This window comes from Micromys minutus, assembly GCF_963924665.1.
Source record: "Micromys minutus genome assembly, chromosome: 2".
Lineage (NCBI taxonomy): Eukaryota > Metazoa > Chordata > Mammalia > Rodentia > Muridae > Micromys > Micromys minutus.
In genome coordinates this window covers 92,178,576-92,202,432 of record NC_137971.1, presented here as the reverse complement: position 1 = coordinate 92,202,432, position 23,857 = coordinate 92,178,576, and the positions used below count along the sequence as shown (strand labels likewise).

Sequence of the window (23,857 nt, the reverse complement as noted above, 5' to 3'; positions counted from 1 at the left end):
AAGCTCACATCAAAGTTTTCGGTAGGACCTGTCTCACATAATTTCCCTTGGAGATGTGACTCAAGTGTGGGACATTAGATAATTGTAGGTGTGTTCTAATCCTCTCTTACAGCTATTTCATTGTTCAGTGATATGTTATAGAAGCAAGTGCTCTAGGTTTCACATGGATTTCAGCTCCAGTGAAGAAGCCACAATGACTGTTAGAACAACAATCTATAGTACCTTGTGTGTCAGCTTTCCTCAGACTGTGTTACACACCACCTTAATCTTTTAGTATTTAAATAGACCTTGCCCAGCCAATCCCTTGGGCTATCATACACTTAGCATAAGAACCCTTTGCCATTATTTTTCCTTACCAATACTGAGTAATGGTATTAGATGCATTAGGACCATCTAATGGCAAGTGCATCCTGACTTCTCTACTTTCATACTCTCAGTCTAAGTTTAGAGATATTTCACTCATTTCTGTTTGTTTGCTACCATATTAGAAAGACACAATGAATACATTCTCGATGTAAAAATTCAATATAACTGTTTGAACTCTGTTGGGATATTTGCACCCAGGTAACATATAAATTGTGATGAAAAGTTTGGAAATATGTTGGGATATGATCTGCTTTAGATTAACATGGGTGTGATTTCATGAGCATCAGGTAGTTTCTGTGATTGTGTAACATATGGAATTCTGGGCACTTTTCAGAGGCTATATAAACGCTCAATCCCTGAGTGGTGGGATGGGTTGTTTGTTTGTGTTGTTTGTTGGTTATGTGGTGCTTCCTGTGTTGTAGCAGGTGACTCCACTGCAGTCTTGGTTCTCAACACTCCACACTCACACTTTGCACTGCTCGTTCTGTCCTGCTATATGGTGCCTACAACACTTATGAGCCCAGATCACACTTGAGTTTTAAATTCCCATATCTTTTTTCTCCCTGTTTATAGTTTTATCCTCTGAAGGAAAAACAATATAATGATAGAAAATAAATGATTCAGTATCTTTCTAATGTCATTCATCAGCATTATGAAATGATTATGTATTTGGAGCACATTGTATTAGGATATTTGTCATAATGTTTGAAATTCTGATGACTTTCATCAAGTTCTGTTTCTGGTTAATTTTGGCTTTCAATTAAGACATAATTTCCAAACTTAAAAATTGTCTTAATCACATGTCTATTATTTTTTGTATGTTTTTGTATAAATCTGAACTAGAATAGTTATAAAATATAATATTCATTAATTCTATAAAAATGTCGATGATTCTCCATGTCTTGCAATATCAAATATTTACTTAAGTATTAATACTTTATGTAAAAAAAACAAAAAAGTATATTGAGCTTATTGTGTGCAAGTTTTCCTTCATCTTTGATACTCAGTAAACTTGTATGTGTTTTATATTAAAATAAACTAGTTTGTGATTTATTTGCCAGTTTTAATTTTTAAACTTGCATGTATACACACAGAGTCACAAGGCTACAAGTAAGCAGGTGAAGAAGCAGTGCTCCTGATTAGAGCAAGAAAACACTGGAAACTTTCTCTGCTGCAACTGATATACTTTGGTGTGAGTTGATGAGTGGAACACTACATGAGTTTCAGTCATTCTTTGTAACTGAAAATTTGGGGTGAGTAATTGACAATTGCATAGAATATGTGAAAGTCAACATGTGTTTAGTTGCAAATACACAAGCTCCTGTTTCATCTCAAAAGGTAGAGCTATAGCTGATCCCAGCCACAGAGGCAGGTAAATATACGGACAAGTTTTCTATGTTAAGATCAGAATTTAAGGATGGGAAATCTGATGCTCTAATACACAAGAAAAAATCCTCTGTGGAAAGATTTTCACTTTCCCAGCTGGCTAGTACAAGTTAGAACTTATTTTCTTGTTTATTAGTAGAAAATGATGTACATGCTCAGAACATCAAGTAAATGTATGTATTTCTATAACATCTATACTGAGGATTTCATGCTATGACCACTATGATTAAAATTCACTGTAGTGGTTAATACAGAGACATACAAATAATTAAGGTATTAAGAGAAAGTGCCCATGGCATGCAAACATTCAATAATGACATCTTTATTACATATTCTCCCCACAGAAGTTTAGATAGCATCAAAGAAGACAAGGACATAACGATTGTAAGTGCCAGAGTTCTGGGATAAGTGTGGTTTAAGCTGTCTTCTGAACATGAGTGACACATTGTACTCCTATACTCATGGTAACTGTGGGTACCTCCACAATATCTGTATGAGAATAAGTTGGTCAACATTCTAAAATGCAAGATAAGTAGCTCATGTGATTGCACACTTAGCTGGGGGAGTTGTTAATACTTGATGAGATGTAGCATGTCAGTTTTTATGAGAGGTATGTTTCTAATAGATTAACATTGCTCCTTTCTATATGTCTTATGAGTATATAGACATCACTAATTAGACTTTAAAATGTTTGCAAAAAATTCCTATTTCTAAAAAAGTTTTGTACCAGTCCCTCCTCTAAAGTAGACAAAGCTGGGATTCTCTACTCTATGTGGATAACATGCTTTACCTCCAAGATACCATGCCTTCCCTTCAAGATGAATACAGACAATTCTCAGGGGGTGAAGACATGCCTTGTTGGTGCAACCAACCTAAACTGAAGTTATGGGATTGTAGATTTCTATTAATGTGATATATGATTGGCTAGTGGAGAGGTAGGCAGAGGAAAAGATAAGAAATTCAAAGAGGAACAGAGATTTGAGAGAAATCAAGATAGAGCTCGAGAAGGATGAGCTAGATCCAGGTGGACTTAATTGGTGTTAGGTGGATATGAATATTTTAAAGGATCCTATAGGCCTTTATCTCATATAGAAGGGCAGTTTATATCTTTGTCCATTGGATTTATCATATTGTATAGAGGATTTGTGGATTGATCTTTACCAACCCCACATCTGATAGAGGTCTATTATCCAATATATACAAAGAACTCAAGAAATTCAGAGAATTCAAACAATCATATTAAAAATGGGGTACAGAGCTAAACAAAAATATCTCAAATGAGGAATATAGAATGGCTGAGAAGTATCTAAGGAAATGCTCTACATCCCTAATCATCAGGGAAATGCAAATCAAAATAACCCTGAAATTCCACCTCATACCAGTCAGAATGGCTAAGATCAAAAACTCAGATGACAGCAGATGCTGGTGAGGATGTGGAGAAAGAATAACACTCCTCCACTGTTGGTGAAGTTGTAAGCTGGTACAACCACTCTGGAAATCAGTCTGTCAGTTCCTCAGAAAATTGGACATAGTACTACCTGAAGACCTAGTTATCCCAGTTCTAGGTATATACCCCAGAGAAGCTCCAACATACAATAAGGACACATGCTTCACTATGTTCATAGCAGCCTTATTTATAATAGCCAGAAGCTGGAAAGAACCCAGATGTCCTTCAGTAGGTGAATGGATACAAAAATTGTGGTATATTTATACAATGGAGTACTACTCAGCTATTAGAAACAATGACTTTATAAAATTTTTAAGAAAATGGATGCATCTAGAGAATATCATCCTGAGTGAGGTAACCCAGTCACAAAAGAACAGACATAATATGCAGTCACTGATAATTGGATACTAACCCCAGAAAGCTCTGAACACCCCAGAAACAACTCGCAGACCATATGAAGCTCCAGAATAACAAAGGCCAAATAGTGAAAGCCTCAGTCCTTCTGAGGAAAACCAATAAGTGTATAGCACCCTTTCAGCATATGGTACACCTAGACCTTAAGTCATTAATAATCCAAGAGCTAAGAATATAACCTTGTGGCAATTTTTTGTATTCAAAGATTATTATGTGTTATTATTATTATTATTATTATTATTATTATTATTATTATAATTATTAATATATTATTAATAATAATAATATATTATTATTATTATTAACACCAAGAAAACTCTGTTTCCATGCTACATTCTGTTCCACATGTACTTTATGCTTATGGTAACTAGTGGGATTTCAATGCATGCTATCATACCTCTAAAAGAACTGCCAAAATGCTTTTAAAAATCTGTACATGTATCTCTCTTCTTTAAATAAAGTTGTAAGAAAAAAAAGAGAATCTAATATATAAACATACAATGAAAAACACCTGGGCTTTGGAGTAATGTTTGTCCTGGGCAGTAGAGAAAAGAAACAAGCCAGGGCCGTAGTATCCACCTCAGTCAGAAGCACCAGAGCAGGCTGAGTGTACCACCTGGGAAGGGAATTGTGTGGAGAGAGTGGCTTGGACTGAGTGACATAATTTGTGCATTTGGCTCCATACTAGAGTGGGATCCATGGAGTGAGACCATGGGGGCCAATAAAGAGATAAGTCTTTAATTTTAGTATTTACTGAAACAAAGGATGACAGCCAGGCCATTGTGGTTAGTTTAATTTGTCAGCACAATCCATAATAACCCAACAAGAGAGTTTCTGAAAAATTGAAGACCCAGATGGAAAGTAGATGGCAGCAATTCCTGGGTTTGTGTTTGAGACTTTATAAGAGGAGGTGAGCTGAGTTCAATGGGGAAATGCAAGTGAATATAATTAAAATGTATTGTGAACATGAATAAAATCTCAAAAAATATGTAGACATATATGAAAAGCAGAGTTAATATGCATAAAACTACTTGTTATGAAAAAAAAGAAGATGCCTTGATACCACTTTTGATAGTAAAGATCCTTGAAACTGCCAACTAAAAAATAAAATAAATATGCAAAGCATGTATTCCTGGACAACTAGGATTTAAAAATAGGCAAGGCTATAAACTGAAAATCCAAATAGCCCTATAATGTTTAAAATACAAATTTTAAATACATCTCCCTCTAAATATTTTGAAAATTTACAAAAAAATCCATGGGTAATAACGAATTATCATACTTAGAATGGAAATGTTTTAGATGGCTGTTTAATAAAGGGCCCAAAAATGGGTAAAATATTGTGAGCTGGGGATAGAAATGTCCCCAAAGTTATTCTGAGCTGAGCACAATATGATTTAAAATAGAACATTGCAAAATCATGGTGCATTTTGAATGTGATTTTTCTCTCTGACATGTGTGTGTTTGAACAATCAGTTTTGCTGGTAGTATTTTTGGTAAAATTGTAGGACCTTTAGGAGGAAGACCCTTGCCAGGGAAAGTAGGTCCCTGGGGAGGGCCTCCAGGTTTTATAGTTTGTCTCCACTTTCCTCTCACTCTGTTTCCAGACTGTGTATGAAACATGTCTAACAACTTGATGGCTCTTGCAACTAAGATGGAGGGTAGCTCGTTTTAAACTGCAAGCCAAAGGGGATCCTTTTTTTCTTGTCAACTTGGTTTGTCAGGTATTTGGTCACAGCAATGAGACAAGTGGCTGATACAGATGGAATAGAGGAGCTGCTCAGGCCATTTCACTGATAAACAGTGATGTCAACATATCTAAGCACAGCATCAGATCAAATCATACCACTTGTCACACTAACAGTAACACAGAGATTATAACCTCACAAATCTCAACTTCTAGAAAGTAAGTTAACGAAATTTGCCATCTAATATTGAAGATAACTTTATTATGAACAGAAGAAGGTGATGCTATTCACTGATAGAGTTAATTGTAAAAAGTCTAGGGAACATATTTCATAGGAGAATATTAGAAACTTTCCCTGCTATATAAAGAGAAAGGTCAATATTTTATATAATTCTATACCACATTGCTTTGGAGAGCTTAGCTAATGCAGTAAAGCAATAAATATAATAAATGATTCAAGACAGGAAACAGGATTGAAGGAATATGATTACATTTAGGAGCATTTAATTAAATTCCAGTTAAAGCCAAAAGAGTCTGTCACTAAATAGAAGAGCACACTAGTTGGTTGTCAAGTGTCATATAGGTAACATTAAATAACTAAATAGAATATATTTAAAAATATATATGTATATATATACACACACACAAACAAATACACATATAATAATGAAATATAAGGTTATAAATTTGAAGGAAGTGCAAAATATATGGGCATGTTTAAAACAAAGGTAGGAAGATATTGATATTAATTATAGAATTCAAAAACTAAAATAATTATAACCTCAATAAAGTACCAGAAACCTCAGGTTTCTTCCAGAAAAAAAGCTATTATATACTATCTTTATTTTCACACTTATTTATTAAGAGATTAAAAATAATTTAAGGCTATTTATATTACTAAAAATTAATTCCAAATACTTAAGAATTAATTTAATTTATGACATGCAATTTATATGCACAAACATGCAAAATTACTGAGAAAAATAGAATACTTTAGTACATCGATGTTCCTGGTCTTGTGTGAAATATCTGATCTGTATATGAAATTTTTCCATATTTGCATATATTATTAATAAAATTATACACCTCAAATCTTGGTATGATTCATAGGTATTTCTGGGACTTCTGGAGACACAAAGACTTTGGATGAGAATTTAAGCAAACCACAAATGTGCTGAGAGGCCATGATCTGAGCTAAGCACTATGAACATGAGCCTTTGTCTACTTAACTTATGCTCAGCCAGGTGCCTAGCACTTGACTTCTCTACATGTTCTTTTTTTTTTTAATCTTTAACATTTTTAATTGAAACAGAATTAGTTCCTTTTCCACACTTCAGCTTTTTCCAGTTACCCCTCTTAAAAGCTTCTTATGCCTTGCCACTCTCAAGTTGGTAGATTTTTCTAGATTATAGTTGCTAAGCACATAGATACTGATAACTCCACTTCCTGCCACACACAATGTATGTGTGTGTGTACAGTATATACAAACATAACCTGCCGAGCTTGTTTTACTGTGTGTATTTTTGTTCCTTATCATGATTGGAGAACCAGGAATTCTACTGCAAGATTATATCTTCTAGATATGATGGGAAGTTACATTGTGAAATCTCAACAATATGCTTCCTCAAAGAGGTGGAGTGACCACCACCAATTGACATTCCCACATTGACAGGGGAAATATCACAAGGCCTCATTCCTAGATGAAGCATGACAAACAAGTAATGATTTTGACTAGAAAGAAAGCGTCTTTCTCATGGGTGAGCTCCGTAATTATTTTATCTGACACCAAATGGTCATACCTAAAAACATAAAAAATACACATACAAGCTATACTAAATAAACTCTAAAGGGTACAGTTATATATTTTTGTCAATGTGTTGTGTGTGTGTGAATAAAAGAATATTTTATAATGATATATATATATATATATATATATATATATATATATATATATATCAGTAATAACTAGAGGAAAAGAGGTCAAAATTTGAGGAAGAATTGGGGGAGCATGGGAAGGACTGGAGAGAGGAGCTGGAGGAGGAAAATGTTATAATTATATTTTACTAAAAATAAATATTTAAAATGTTATTTAAGTATTTAAAAATAAACTTTTAACAAGCCTACCTCATTGAGCTTATTTAAAAATATATGTATTAAAAAAAAAAACCAAACAAACAAAACTACTGTGTATGAAGGAAGGAGTAGGGTCCATAGGTGGCAGTAGGGTTACATTCTGAGGACTGAAGTTTTGTGCTCCAGCTGATGGTCAAATGCTGGGTGCATCATTTCCCTTTTGAAGATCTACCAGATTTTAAAAACAATCCCCTGTGATCCACCCCAGGAGAGATGAGGGATATTTATAGAGGTAGAGGAATAAATAAGAAGCCTTAAGACTCTCAGAATCAGAGTATCTGCAGTCAGTGCAGACTTAACTCCTCTCAGGTCAGGGTTAAACCAAAGGTACCAAGAACTAAAACAAAAATACAAGGGAAAATCTGGAGACAAAGACAAAGAAGAAATGGAAATCTACAATTGCAAGCTGAAAAGACTTAAGTTTATATACTGACCAAATTAGAAATAGCAATTAGAACACTATATAGTAAATGAAAGGAGACAAAGAAGAAGACACAGAAATAGAAACAAAAGGAGAATATGACTTTATCTATAGTAGAAATGTTGAGTCAGAAAGAAATAAGACAACTCTTAATCATTTGGGATATGAGCTACTGGTGACTTACTAAAATCTTCTGATTATCCAATTGTCTTATGAATAAACCTCAGGTAAGTGTTGATTTTTTTATTGGATATTCTCGGTAGTTACATTCCAGATGTTATCCCCTTTCCCCAATCCCATTCCCTGTCCCCCTCCCATTGCCCCCATGAAGGTGAACACTCTCCCACCTTAGCACCTTGGCATTCCTCTACACTGGGAAAATGATTTGCTGGACCAAAGGCCTCTCCTCCCATTGATACCAGAAAATGCCATTTTTTTGCTGCATTGGCACCTGGGGCCATGGGTCTTCCATGAAAACTCAGAGTGTTCATTTTCAATTACAAATAAATGGTGGAAGGATTTTTAGCATATTATATGTTAACATATACTTCCAGAGACAAAATTATTATAAAGTATTTGTGTAATTTAGGCAGTGGTATTCATATTGAAATGAGAAATATATCATCATGTCTCATTCCATTGTTTTTTTTTTTTTTGTTGTTGTTGTTGTTTGTTTTTGGCAATGCCAGACAAACTTGCCATTTGAAATGTGTTTTTGAGGACCACAGTTATGAGGATGAGAAGAGTGCCTCTTGCCTTCGGTATTTTTCCCTTGATTGAGTTTAGTTTGTGACATGAGTGTTTTCCCTTAGCCTCTGTCATTATCAGTGGTCGTCACTCTCAGTGTTTCCCCATTATTTCCCAATCTCAGTGTAATTTAATTATACTCAACCATCACCCAAGTCAACCGAATCAATGACCTGCAAATAGAATAAAAACGAGCCTAGAAAGGTCACCTGTGGAGAGGTCCAGGGGAATCACACTTTCCCTGCTCAGGGCTGGACTGGAGAAGCAGGGCTGATTCACACACAGAGGATGAGGGAAAACTACTCTGCAAAAATTAGAGAAATTTTTGTCATGTCAGAGATGGATAGGTTGTAACTTAAATCCTCTTAGGAAATACAAGTAATATTGCCTAAGTCATTTTGTTGTCTCATGGTAGATTAGAGGGAAAAATTAAAGATGAATGTGACCATGAAATATTATCAGATGATATTTAAATAAAATATAACCAGAATAATAAAGCATCACTGTTAGAGTCACACTGTAGAATACTAACGCTTCCTTTGGAACAGTGTTCCCATTAGATCAGAACTGATTTATCCAAGTGAGGGGCAGCATCTTGTCAGGAAAAATGAGGTAGACATCGAGTTGCTGCTGCATTTTAGGAATTTCTCTGTGTTTTCAGTAAGTGAAAATACAACATTTAATATTTATGCTGACTGTTCTGTTCAATATATAAGCATTCTTCTGAAAGATAAAATAGTGAATCAAGAAATCATGAGTGCTGGAAAGTGTAGCTCAAGGTAGGCTGTTTCCTTAGCACAGGCAATGTTCTAGGCTTGATCTTTTAGACTTTCTCAGTCTCTCTGCCCCCCCCCCCCTTCTAAGAAATGAATATGGGAAAACTGACATATTCACCTGTAATATTTTAAGGCATGATAAACAATAGTATTACATATAATGCTCTTACATTTTTTTGTGTGAGAACATACAGAAAGTCAAAATGAGAAGGATTTATGAGATTAAGCTGTGATGTGTAACAATGATCTTTGAAGATGTGTGTTGAAGTCACGGGGTCGGTTCAGTTGTCTCATGGCTGTAACCTAACAGCAAACACCAACTGACTCAAGAGCATCTCTGAGGAAGTTTTTCAAAAATATTGTGCTTTTCCTCTGATTTTTCTCTACTCCTATCATTATATTATAGAGTAAAATGATCTGTATTTTTCTGTGCCATATATTTTTTTTTTGTTGATTCTGATGAAGGTCTGTCAAGTTATTTGTCATAGATTTTCATGTTTATTTGGCACACACTCTTTAGATTCTATAATTTGAAAGTGAATTTCTTACATAATAACCACTGTCAATTTCTTTTTTTCTTTCAAGGTGAACATAAAGGGATGTATGTCTTTGTCTGGGCTGTGTTGTCTGATGCAAATTTGACTGAACAATAGAGAAGAAGCTCCCAAGCCATGTGAGGCTCACCATGCTTGCCTGGAATAGCAGTGATGGTACAGAGCCCATATTCATCCTGAAGGGTTTCCCTGGACTGGAGTATCTCCATTCCTGGCTCTCAGTGCCTTTCTTCCTTGCTTATTTGGTAGCCTTCATTGGTAATGTAACCATCCTCTCTGTTATTTGGATAGAGTCCTCACTCCATCAGCCCATGTACTACTTCCTGTCCATCTTGGCACTGACTGACCTAGGTATGTCCATGTCCACACTTCCAACGATGCTGACTGTGCTGTGGCTGGATATACGTGAGATACAGGCGAGTGCTTGCTATACTCAATTGTTCTTCATCCACACATTCACATTTCTGGAGTCCTCCGTGCTTCTGGCTATGGCCTTTGACCGTTTCATAGCCATCTGTCGTCCACTGCACTATTCTACCATCCTCACCAACAGTGTGATTGGCAAGATTGGTATGGCCTGCGTGCTACGAAGCATGGGCGTTGTTCTGCCTACACCTTTGCTACTGAGACAGTATCACTATTGCCGCATTAATGGCCTCTCCCATGCCTTCTGCTTACACCAAGATGTTCTGAGGCTGTCCTGCTCCGATGCCAGGATCAACAGTGTCTATGGTCTATGTGTAGTTATTGCTACACTAGGTGTGGATTCAGTCTTCATACTTATTTCTTATGTTCTTATTCTGAATGCAGTGCTGAGCATCGCATCCCGTGAAGAGCGACTGAAGGCTCTGAACACCTGTGTTTCCCACGTCTGTGTGGTGCTCATCTTCTTTGTACCAGTAATTGGGGTGTCAATGGTCCATCGCTTTGGGAAACATCTCTCTCCCATAGTCCACATCCTCATGGCTGATATCTACCTGCTTCTTCCCCCAGTGCTTAACCCAATTGTCTACAGTGTGAGAACAAAACAGATTCGTGTAGGAATTCTTCGAAAGTTTAGATTAAGCAGAAGGGTTTAAATTACTCATATCCTAAGATTTGTGCCATGGGAAATATTAGAAAAGATTTTATATTACATGATAAAATATATACTAAAGTGCTTGGGTCATATCTGGCTCAGGTAGAATAAACTAACTCTTTTATCATCTAAATATGAAGTCTCAAGTAATTTTAATAATTACATCATTTAGGTTCTCTTGGCCAAATTCCATTAATTACAATGGTCTTTTTCTGCACCTAAGACTATTATGAGATTTAATAATAGAAAACACATGTAATGGGAACTCAATTTTTGAAAAACTATGTAATTGTTACCTTATAAAACAATTATAGTAACAGTCCTTATGAAAATAGACCTAACATTTAACAGTGATAAAAGTTTAAAAATCAATTTAATTTAACAATAGAGTTTTTATAAGGCTGTACAGGTCTTTATTGTGTTTTCAATTAATTTATTGTAGTTAATTTAGTAGGATGCTATCCTTTATGGGTAATATTTTACTATTTCATATATACTTACTTTATTCTCAATTGAATTGTGCACTTTTGAGCAGGGTGTGATGAATGGCCTATCAACACAGCATTATATGTATAGTCTTCACCAAATCATAAAACACAATGTAAATTGTAGTTCTAATTTTGTAATGCAAGTCAAATATCTGGGAACAGACAAGATATGTACTGTGGTAGCCATTTCCTTAAATACTGTGGGTATGTAAACAACTGTACAATTGCCTGACCTGAATGATGAAGGAGAGCTAGTGCTTTAAAGTGCTTGCTGTGTGAGTATGAGGAACTGAGTTAGATCCTGGTCATGGCCTGGCATGCCTATAACCCCATCTCAGCAGAGCAAAGATATGTAGAACCAGAGGAGTTGTGGGTCAAACATACTATCTGAAATCAATAAGCAAATAAATAAATGTAATAATGTTTTGAATTCTTAATTTTAAATGAAAGCTAATATATAAATCTGTGTTAACTTTGAGTATACTTTAAGAAATACCTATGGTGGGACATAGTGGTGCATGCCTCTAATCTCAGAATTTGGGAGGCAGAGGCAGGAGTTCCAGGCTAGCCTGGTCTACAGAGTGAGTTCCTGGACAGCTAGGGCTACACTAAAAAGTCCTGCTTTAAAAAGAAAAACCCAAAATAGAATGAAACAAACCAAAATGAACAAACAACAATAAAAAAGAAAGAAAGAAAGGAAGAAAAAGAAAAACTATGCCTATTTATTATGTTATTTTGGGTCCAGCTTAGAGACAGCCACTGCACAGCAATTTTCACTGTGTTGGGAAATATTTATGCGTCTTAAATGTTAACTTTTCAGGGATTAAGTGTATGGAGGAATAATAAAGTCTAAATAGGACATTGGCATTAAAGAAAATTGATTATTCAAAGAAGGATAAATTATGGCTTGGAAGTAGGAAAATGGCAGAGAATGGCAAACGGACCCTCTTTAAGCACGTTTGGGGAGAGAAGCCACAATTTTTACTAACTGGAGACATGCTCTCTAGGATGCAGAGTGACTATAGTTGAGATACCAAACACAGTAGTGACTGTCAGATTCATAAAGAGCCGAGCCATTTGCCTACGGTTGAAATCAGAGGAATGCCTGCCATGCTTGTCTCTGGTCTCTGTATAGTAGAAGCAAACTCAAACAGAAATGCAGAAGACTTTCGCCTACACTGTCATCAGCATTTTCTACTGGCCAATGCTAGCACGATGGTACTTGCAAGGGAAAAATTCTTCACTGAATTCAGCTATAGCCTTGTAGTGTAGGCAGTGAGGACACTCTTGAAGTGAGAGATATGTAGGTAACATGTATGCTTAGCTCTGCTGCTATTCATGTTCTTCTGTGTGACTTTGGAAATTTTATGACCTACTTTTCATGTTAGGATATACAACTTATGTAAAAATTACTTATAAGCAGGGTAGGATAAGATTGAGGCATAGGTCCCAAAGAATCAGCTGTTCAATTAAGCATTAATCTTGAATCTCAGTGATGTATTGTGCAGTATGAATATATTAGTGAAAATAATTTTAGAGTCTCATTACTGATACAATGTATCTTATATTTGCTTAAATTCAATAGGACTATAAGTGGTATCAACCCAACAATTTAGCACTACTTGTTTTAATGCTTATGTTTTCTGTTTTTCTTTTAAAGACTTTGAGCTTACAGTGGATTTATAGTGAATAACTACTTTTACAATATTACATTATCGAATCTGTATCTCTTAATTTTACAAATAGTCATAAATTTATGTAAATAAAATTTACCTTTATAAGTATGTGTCTGGTTAATTCTTTATTAGTTTATCTTCCTCCGTAGTTTTCAGGCCAGAATATACAATGTAGCTGAGTGTTTATTTTCTTCTCACTCACACTAAGAAATGGATTTAGAAATAATATGTTCCTAACCCTGATGAATTAACATACTTGTTTTTCTGACTTTTCATTAAAATTTCATTAAGAATTTTCATTTAAATAGTTAGTATTGCTTATGAATAATAACAAAGTTATTTTCCTTTGAATTTCTGTTTTATTTCTCATCTATTTATATCGAATAACTACACAGATATTTTTTTTTCCCAGAAGGCTAACCTTTTTTATTTATTTATTTATTTATTTATTTATTTTTTGAGAAAACAACAACTCATTTATTCCTTTTCTTTTTTTTTTAAACGACTATTTTGCAAAACAAAGATAAATGTAAAGATTTTAAACATTTTTTGCTTAAAATTATACATTTTTGTCAGTACTGTTTTTTCAGACATTAAAATAAATTTTACATAGAACCATGTGAATATGTTTTTTAGTCAGTACTTGATTTTTTTCAAGGGCTTGACAGTATGCATTAAAAACGTACTAGTTGCAATAAGCGTAAAGTACATGCAAAACAAAACGCAACATGGAAATAGTCAAAGTCTTCTTGTTTTGTGAATATATGTATATTTTTTGTTTTCTTTATTTCTTGGACTTCATACAGTCTGTGAGTTGTTTCTGGGGGAGTGCAAGCCTCTGGGGTTAGCATTCCACTATCAGTGACTGCATATTATGTCTGTTCTTTTGTGACTGGGTTATCTCACTCAGGATGATCTTCTCTAGATGCAGCCATTTTCTTAAGAATTTGGTTAAGTCATTGTTTCTGGTGGCTGAGTAGTATTCCATTGAACTACACAGATTTTAGAGCTGAACATAGTTAATATTATTATCCGCCTTTGTATATGGGGAGATTTACTATTATATTTTCAACTAAGATTAATGTTTATTATAAATTATTGGACTTAATCACATGAACAATTATCATTAACTTTGAGTTTAATATATTTTCTATTGTTACTAATTTTAAATCTAGCACAATATCTTTCTCAATTTATATTATAAAATGATCCTCTTTTTATCAGGTAATAGTAAGTTACTTTGAGTTTAATATATAAAGAATTTTGATGACTGAATAAAATATAAAAGAAGCAGTGTGTGTGTGTGTGTATTTAGCAATTATATTTATAATAATTTAGTTTAAATTTTATAATAGACGCATGGTGGTCATACATTTTTTTGTCTTATATTCTTCTTTGGATATCAAGTTATGCTTGCTTCAAAGATATTACTGAAAAATAATCTCTCTTAATATATACCTTAGTCAAGTATTTGATATAGTGAATTAAATATAGTATTCAGGACTAGGACATTTTCCACAATACTTTTAAATAAAGTTTCAATAAAAATATAATGAAAACCATTGCTTGTCTTCATCAAATAACTCTTAGGACACTTCTGAATTGCTTCCTAATCTGAGAGGCAAGGTTAACCTGTCTACAATCTGCCCTTGAGAACGATAAATAGGTTTGCTATTAATTATTATCCCCAGAGGTTTTATTGAGAAAAAATGTGCTAGAGGCAATATACTAGTCAAGAGGGACAAGAAGGCCAGAGTCCTTAATAGGAAGTAAGGTGGCATTGCTGCACCTGTCTGGATATTGTCAAACATATCCATGGCATAAAATACCTTGTGTAGGCTCTGGAGTCACGAAGAACACTGAACCTAGCTTTGAAGCACCTATGTTTCCATAAATTTCTCTTTGCCTCAGGAAGCATTGTGTGCTTTATTATTTTTTATTCCACTCCTCAGTAGCTTTAGATACTTATGGAGAGTCTGTCATATTGATAGACTGGAAATAGACCATCTGAGTCAGAATGAATGCCTGTCTGCACTTAAAGACTTGGGCGTGCCTGTGATTTGAGGTAAGAATAGTGGACCTACAATTGCTGGGTTATATATTTAAAGAATCTAGAAACATTAGAAGGAAGTTGAGAGCCTTTGCTGATCTTAGATTAAGTGAAATTACTGCTCTGGGACAGATGGAAGGGATATAATATTTGCTTTTCTAACCCTGCTAGACTATTATCCTCAAAAGCTGTTAAAAATAACCTTGAGGTGAGAGAATGTAGTGTCCATGACAGGAATTTGGTATCAAAAATGTCATCACTGTTGACCAAAGACAGTATTGTAAAATACTAAATAAAGATTAAAATGTCAAAATGGCTGAAGTGGTGTACAGATTGATTATGCTTTGAATTCCTCTTTTTTTTGCTCCCACAATATTATGAGCACTTATCAATCCTGCTTAATCTTAGAGATATTGATCATAGTGTCTTTGAGTCAGTGACTGTCGTTGATATGTTTAATATTAATATGCATTATTTTGATCAATATTTTTTCTTGAGATCAAACTATTTAAATATCAGATGCAATGTATGGCATTTCATTTATTTTCCTCAAACATATTAAATATTAATAAGGTTCTGTGGTTAATACTACTTTATTTTTATGTTCAAGAAAGTTTAGTGATCTGTCAAATATGTAGTAGTAGATTGCAACAGCCATCTGACTTTCTCTGACTCTAGATGGGTCATCACTGAAAGCAGGTGCTTGTGTATAAAACCAATAATGTCTCATAACTGAAATCATCTAAATTGGAAGTATTTCTAAGGAGAAAAAGAGTTACCTGTGACATGAACCTCTGTGTGTCCCCCTGAGAAGAAGACTGAAGAAAACTCAAACTACTGAGGGTGGATATAAGGAAGAAAGAAAGTAATTTTGAATGCCAAAAGATTCTTATTACTCAGTGATGAAGTAGAACAGAAACTTACGCCATCAAAGTAGGGGAAGTGAAGATAATGTATAAAAACAGTATTTCCCAAGATTTAGTATTATTACAGCATTTACATCACTGTGTAATAGATAATATACACATTAATTATTTTATTCTCTTTATTTTTCCTATCTTAAAAGTAAAGGTATTACCATCGAAATGAAAACTCTTGTGTTACCTCTGTAGAGAATTATATAATCAGATATTTTACAAGTGAACCAACCATGGAAATTGCAGCATGATTCTGTTGATTGAAGAGTAAAAGTTGGTAAATAGAGCATAGGAATTTTGATGTAGAACTTTAACATAGATTACTTTATGTAAATCAAAGTTTGGTTTCGCTTGGTGCCTCGGATACCCAATCTGTGGATAACTCTGCTTGGTGCACAGAAAGCTCACAACTCTTCTTGCAACTAGATACTGCATTCAAATATTAATGTCCTTTCTGTTGATCTGTGAAGTGTTTTCTGACTCTTTATGAGGCATTTCAAATTCCTCATTTGACAGAGTATACCAATTCCTCATGCTTAACATACTTAATTGGATTTATCTTACTCATTTCATTATTCAACTTTCTATATCAATCTTTTATTATGATTATTTTAGCAACTAACAAAATTCAATAAAATAAGTGAGCTGTTATAGATTCCTAAACTTATATATTATTCCATAATATATGATGTTCTATATTATCAGTTTCCATCTTCTCTGCCTGATCTTAACAACAGAATATTCCTCATGGTACTAACTACTAGAAATTATATTCAACCACTATTTTAGTATTAATAACTTCTTTTTTACTTTATGGTTTGTCTTTTTAAAAATTGAACAACTTTATTTTGTAAAAACAAAGATAAGTGTATAGATTATAAGCATTTCTGCATAAAAGTATGCGAGTACATTCTTGTCAGTATTTGATTTTTTTAAAGGTTGGATAGTATGCCTTAAAATCTTACAAGTTACATTGAGCTTAAAGCACATGTAAAGCAAAATGTAACCAGGAAATAGTCAAAGTTTTCTTGGTGTGTAAAGATTAAGTATAATGCTTTTTCCTTTTCTTTTTTTTGGGGGGAAGACTGTTTTTTCTTGAACTTTATATAGTCTGTGAGTTGTTTCTGGGGTGTTCAGACCTTTCTGGGGTTAGTATCTAATTATTAGTGACTGCATGTTATGTCTGTTCTTTATGACTGGGTTATCTCACTCAGGATGATATTCTCTAGATGCATACATTTTCATAAGAATTTCATAAAGTCATTGTTTCTGATAGCTGAGTAGTATACTCTGTTGTGTAAATACATCACAATTTTTGTATCCATTCAGCTACTGAAGGTCATCTGGGTTCTTTCCAGGTTCTGGCTATTATAAATAGGGCTGCTATGAACATTGTGGTGCCTTTGTTGTTTGTTGGAGTTTCTGTTGGATATATACCCAGAAGTGGAATAGCTGGGTCTTCAGGCAGTACTATGTCCTTTTCTGAGGAACTGTCAGGCTGATTTCCAGAGTGGTTGTACCAGTTTACAACCCCACCAGCAGTGGAGAAGTGTTCCTCTTTCTCTGCATTCTCTCCAGCATTTGCTGTCATCTGAATTTTTGATCTTAGCCATTCTGGTTGGTGTGATGTGGAATTTCAGCGTAGTTTTGATTTGCATTTCACTGATGGCTAAAGATGTCGAGCACTTCCTTAGATTCTTCTCAGCCTTTCAAAATTCCTCAATTGAGAACTTTTTGTTTAGCTCTGTACCCCATTTTTAATAGGGTTGTTTGTTTCTCTGGTGTCTAAATTCTTGAGTTCTTTTCATACCTTGGATATTAGACCTCTATCAGATGTGGGGTTGGTAAAAATCTTTTCCTAATCTGTTGGCTGCCATTTTGCTTTCTTGACAGTGTCCTTAGCCTTACAGATACTTTGCAATCTCATTAAGTCCCATTTGTTGATATTTGACCTTAGAGCACAGGCCACTGGTGTTCTGTTCAGAAAATTTTCTCCTGTACCTACGTGTTCTAAGGTTTTCTCTACTTTCTCATCTAATAGTTTCAGCGTACCTGGTTTAATGTGGAGATATTTGATCCACTTGCACTTGAGCTTTGTACAAGGGGATAAGAAAGGGTCTATTTTCTTTCTTTTGCATGCTGAGTGCCAGTTGGACCAACACTATTTGTTGAAGAAGCTGTCTTTTTTCCACTGAATGTTTGAAACTTCTTTGTAAAAATCAAGTGACCATACATGTGAGGGCTCATTTCTGAATCTTCTATTCTATTTCTTCAATCCATGTGCCTATCTCTGTACCAGTACCATGTTGTTTTTAGCAGAGTTGCCTTGTAATATAGCTTGAGGTCAGGTATAGTGATTCCTCGGGTGGTTTCTTGTTGTTGAAGATGGATTTCGCTATTCTAGGTCTATTGTTATTACAGAAGAAATTCTACATTGCTCTTTCCAAGAAGAAATGGTTTGGAATTTTGATGGGGATTGCATTGAATCTGTAGATTGCTTTTGGTAAGATGGCCATTTTTACAATGTTGATCCTTCCAATCCATGAGTATGGGAGATCTTTCCATTTTCAGAGAACTTCCTTGATTTTTTTCTTACAGATTTGAAGTTCTTGTCATACAGGTCCTTCTCCTGCTTAGTTAGAGTCACACCAGGGTATTTCATAATCTTTTTGACTATTGTGAAGGGTATCTTTTCTCTAATTTCTTTCTTTGCATGTTTGTCCTTTGATTAGAAGAAGGTTATTGATTTTTTTGAGTTAATTTTATATACTGCCAGTATGCTGAACTTGTTTTTCAGCTGTAGAAGTTCTCTGGTAAAAATTTTGGGGTCACTTATGTACACTATCATGACATCTGCAAATAGTGATGCTTTTAGTTCTTCCTTCTCAATTTGTGTCCCTTTAATTTTCATTTTCTGTCTAATTGCTCTAGCCAGGACTTCCAGTACTATGTTGAATAAGTAGGGGAGAGTGGGCAACCTATCTAGTCCCTGATTTTAGTGAGATTGCTTCAAGTTTCTCACCATTAAGTTTGATGTTGGCTATTGGTTTGCTGTATACTGCTTTTATTATGTTTATGTATGGGCCTTGGATTCCTGTTCTTTCCAATACTTTTAACACGAAGGCCTGTTGAATTTCTCAAATGCTTTCTCGGCATCTAGTGAGATGACCATGTGGTAATTTTCTTTGAGTTTGTTTATATGGTGGATTACGTTGATGGATTTCCGTATATTAAAACATCCCTGCATCCCAGCTGGATATGAAGCCTACTTGATCATGGTGAATTGATGTTTTGATGTGTTTTTGTATTCTGTTTGCAAGTATTTTGTTGAGTATTTTTGCATCAATGTTCATAAGTGAGATTGTTCTGAAGTTCTCCTTTCTTGTAGGGTCTTTGTTTGGTTTAGGAACAAGGGCTTTTGTTGCCTTGTAAAATGAGTTAGGTAGTGTTCCATCTGACTCTATTTTGTGGAAAAGTTTCTAGAGTATTGATATTAGGTCTTCAATAACTGTCTGATAGAATTCTTCACTGAACTCATCTGTACCTGGCCTTTTTTTTTTGTTTGTGAGGCTTTTGATGACTGCTTCTATTTCTTTAGGAGTTATGGGACTACCTGGTCCTGGTTTAACTTTCGTATCTGGTATCTGTCTAGGAATTTATCCATTTCCTCCAACTTTTTCACCTTTGTTGAGTATAGGCTTTTGTAGTAGGATCTGATGATTTCTTGAATTTCCTCAGTTTCAGTTGTTTTGTCTCCACTTTCCTTTCTGATTTTGTTAATTTGGATACTCTCTCTCTGCCCTATAGTTAGTCTGGCTAAGGGATTATAAATCTTGTTAATTTTCTCAAAGTACCAGCTTTTGGGTTTGTTGATTCTTTGAATGGTTCTTTTTGTTTCTATTTGGTCAATTTCTGCTCTGCGTTTGATAATTTCTTGCTGTCTACTCCTCTTGGGTATATCTGCTACTTTTTGTTCTAGAATTTTCAACTGTGCTGTCAAGTTGCTAGTTTATGTTCTCTCCAGTTTATTTTTGGAAGCACTCATAGGTATGAGTTTTCCTCTCATTGCTGCTTTCATTGCATTCCATAGGTTTGGGTATGTTGTGTTTTCATTTTCATTAAAATCTAGAAAATCTTTATTTTTTCTTTATTTCTTCTTTGACCATGCTATCATTTAATAGAGCATTGTTTAGTTTCCATGTGTATATTGGCTTTTTGTTGTCTTATTTGTTATTAAAGACCAGCCTTAGAACATGGTACTCTGATATGATGCATGGGAGCATTTCAATCTTCTAATATCTATTGAGGCTTATTTTGTGACAGATTATATGGTCATTTTGGAGAAGTTGCTGTGAGGTGCTAAGATGAAGTTATATTTTTTTTTCTTAGGGTTATATGCTCTATAGATGTTTATTAATTCCAATTGGTTCATAACTTCAGCTAGTTTCCTTGTGTCCTTGTTCATTTTCTGTCCATTGATGAGAATGGGATGTTGAGGTCTCACACTATTATTGTGTGGGGTACAATTTTTTGAACTTTAGTAGGGTTTCATTTATGAATATGGGTGCTCTTGTATTTGGAGCATATATGATAAGGATTGAGAGTTCCTCCTGACAAATTTTCCCTGTAATGAGTGAAAAGTGTCCTTCCTTATTTTTTTTGATAACATTTGGTTGAAAATTTACTTTATTCAATATTAGAATGGCCACTCCATCTTGCTCCTTGGGGTCATTTTCTTGCAAGTTTTTTTTTTTTTTTTTTTTTTTTACAACCTTTTACTCTGAGATATTTTCTGTCTTTTCTCTGAGATGAGTTTCCTCTGTGCAGCAAAATACTTGATTTTGTTTATGTATCCAGTCAGATAGCCTATGTCTTTTTATTGGGGAATTGAGTCCATATATGTTATCATATATTAAAGAATAATGGTTTCTGTTTCTTGCTATTTTTCCTTTTAGAGGTAGAATTGTGCCTGTTTGTCTTTCTTCGTTTGGTTTTCTCACTTTGGTATTTTCTTGTTTTTAGTAGGATCTCGTTTCCCACCTTGTATTGGGTTTTCCACCTATAATTTGTTGTAGTGCTGGGTTTGTGGTCAGATATTGTGTAAATTTAATTTTGTCTTAGATTATCTTGGTCTCTCCATCTATGGTGATTGAGAGTTTTGCTGGGTATAGCAGCTTGGGCTGTCCCTTGTGTTCTCTACTTTCTAAAAGCTACTTCTCTATCTTTTCACAAACATTCAGATTATTTTTATACTGATTCTACTTTGATACAAATAAAATGTTATCAAGTTGACTATCAAGTTCTTGAAGAGTCAGTAATTGTAAAATCACCCTTTATACATTTTTAACTTATCTGTTTTTTAAATTTAAATTAATAAAACCTTTGGGAAGATCTACTCAGGTCCTATTGTATTTGCTTTTGCCCATAACACAATGTTCTCCCTTTATGCAAATATCACCATGTGTTTAAAAAATATGTTTGAAGACTTAATACTTAATATAGTCTCTATTCAAAATCTTAATCTTTATACTCTTTAAGATATTTATTATAGACCTTTCTATTTTAACACTGCCATATTTCCTTTTATGTTCTTAACATGTATACAATAAAATAAAACAAATTTATATATTGATTAGAAAATACAAGGGCTAATTAAATGTGATGAGTAGAGAACTAATTTAAATATCTAACACAAAGTAGGACATTCTACCTTTGTTCATTTATTACAGAGCTGGGGTTGACTTTACTTTTCTGTGTTTTTATCTTCCATTGCAGATTGAAGGGCCCATTATCAGCATAATGTCTGTCATCAATGATTCCAGCTTGTACCCTCGATTCCTTCTGACTGGTTTCCCAGGCCTTGAAACTAGATATGGCCTGATTTCCATCCCTATATTTTTGGTGTATGTCACTTCTATTGCAGGGAACATTACCATCTTATTCATTATCAGAACTGAATCTTCCCTCCATCAGCCAATGTACTACTTTTTGTCTATGCTGGCACTCACTGACCTTGGCCTCTCTACCACGACCTTACCTACCATGTTCAGTGTGTTTTGGTTCCAAGCCCGGGAGATCCCCTTTAATGCTTGTCTGGTTCAGATGTACTTCATTCATGTTTTTTCAATTATTGAGTCAGCAGTGCTGTTGGCCATGGCATTTGACCGCTTTGTAGCAATTCGGGAACCTCTGCGCTATGCAGCTATTCTAACCAATACTGTCATAGTTGGAATTGGCTTGGCAATTGCTGGAAGAGCCTTAGCCCTGGTCTTTCCAGCCTCCTTCCTCCTGAAGAGGCTTCAATATCGGGTTATCAATATACTCTCCTACCCATTCTGCCTGCACCAAGATCTCATAAAGACAACTGTATCCAGCCGCTGGGTCAGCAGCATCTATGGCCTCATGGTGGTAATCTTCTCCATGGGACTGGATTCTTTGCTTCTCCTCCTGTCCTATATCCTCATACTGGGCACTGTATTGAGTATAGCCTCCAAAGCAGAACGGATAAAAGCACTGAACACTTGCATTTCCCACATCTGTGCTGTACTCACTTTCTATACACCAATGATTGGGCTATCCATGATACGTCGCTATGGGCAAAATGCTTCCCCAATTGTCCACGTGCTCATGGCCAATGTATACCTACTGGTTCCTCCTCTCATGAATCCTATTGTCTACAGTGTGAAGACTAAGCAGATTCGTGACAGAATCCTAAGGAAATTAAAAAACATAAAATTTAGGGAAAAAGGGAACTAGGAAACATCTTTATTATATATAATATTTCTTCTTTACATAAATGTTTGATGTAAGTTTTGTTAATAATGTTTTGTCTTTAAGACATTGGATCCAAACCTCAATGTCAGAAAAATATTTGTCTTCTCAGCATAGAGAATTAAAACTTGTCTTTATTTACTTTTTAAACAAAAGCCTTCGGTTTCTGAAGATATTCAGATTTCAAAGACAATTCTTAATTGAAATCTAAAACTTAGATCAACAATACTGTCCTAAATTACTTTTCGTAGTATAAAAATATTTTGCATATACATTTTGATTTTGTTAAATCTAGAAGACATATTTTCAAAAAAAAATGCAGGTTATGAAATGTAACACTATTCCCAAGCTGTAGGTTGTTGTTTTGTTCTACTAAACAATGTCTTTTGCCTTACAGAAGCTTTTCAGTTTCATGAGGTCCCATTTATCAATTCTTTATCTTAGAGCCTGGGCCATTGGTATTCTGGTCAAGAAATTTCCCCCTGTGTCAATGAGTTCAAGGCTATTTTCCACTTTCTCTTTTACAAGATTCAGTGTACCTAGTTCCTACCTGTTGCCTTTTGAGGTCCTTGATCCATTTGGATTTGAGCTTTGTGCATGGTGATAAATATAGATCAATTTGCATTCTTCTACATGCAGACTGCCAGTTAAACAAAGAATCATTTGTTGAAGATTCGTTCTTTTGTCTAGTACATAGTTATTTATTTATTTATTTATTTATTTATTTATTTATTTATTTATTGTCAAAGATCAAATGTCCATATGTTTTCAGGTTTATTTCTCGATCTTCAGTTCTATTCCATTCATTCACCTGTTAGTCTCTGTACCAGTACCAAGCAGTTTTTGTCACTATTCCTCTGTGATACAGGTTGAGGCCGGAGATAGTCATTCCTCAAGAAGTTCTTTTATTGTTGAAAATTGTTTTGGCTATTCTGTTTTACTGTTA

At 34.6% G+C, this 23,857-nt stretch overlaps 1 protein-coding gene across 1 annotated transcript in view; it reads left to right on the top strand.

Moving 5' to 3' along the window:
- LOC308417754 (uncharacterized protein) overlaps positions 1-22,896 on the top strand; it is a gene marked incomplete at both ends in the record, with an annotated part of 39,582 nt that extends 16,686 nt beyond the window's left edge. Inside the window, 2 exons of the mRNA XM_080913065.1 lie at positions 10,223-10,968; positions 21,916-22,896. Of these exons, the coding sequence (XP_080769191.1) occupies positions 10,223-10,968; positions 21,916-22,896 (1,727 nt within the window). The remainder of the gene's footprint in view (positions 1-10,222; positions 10,969-21,915) is intronic.
- Positions 22,897-23,857: the final 961 nt, after the last annotated feature.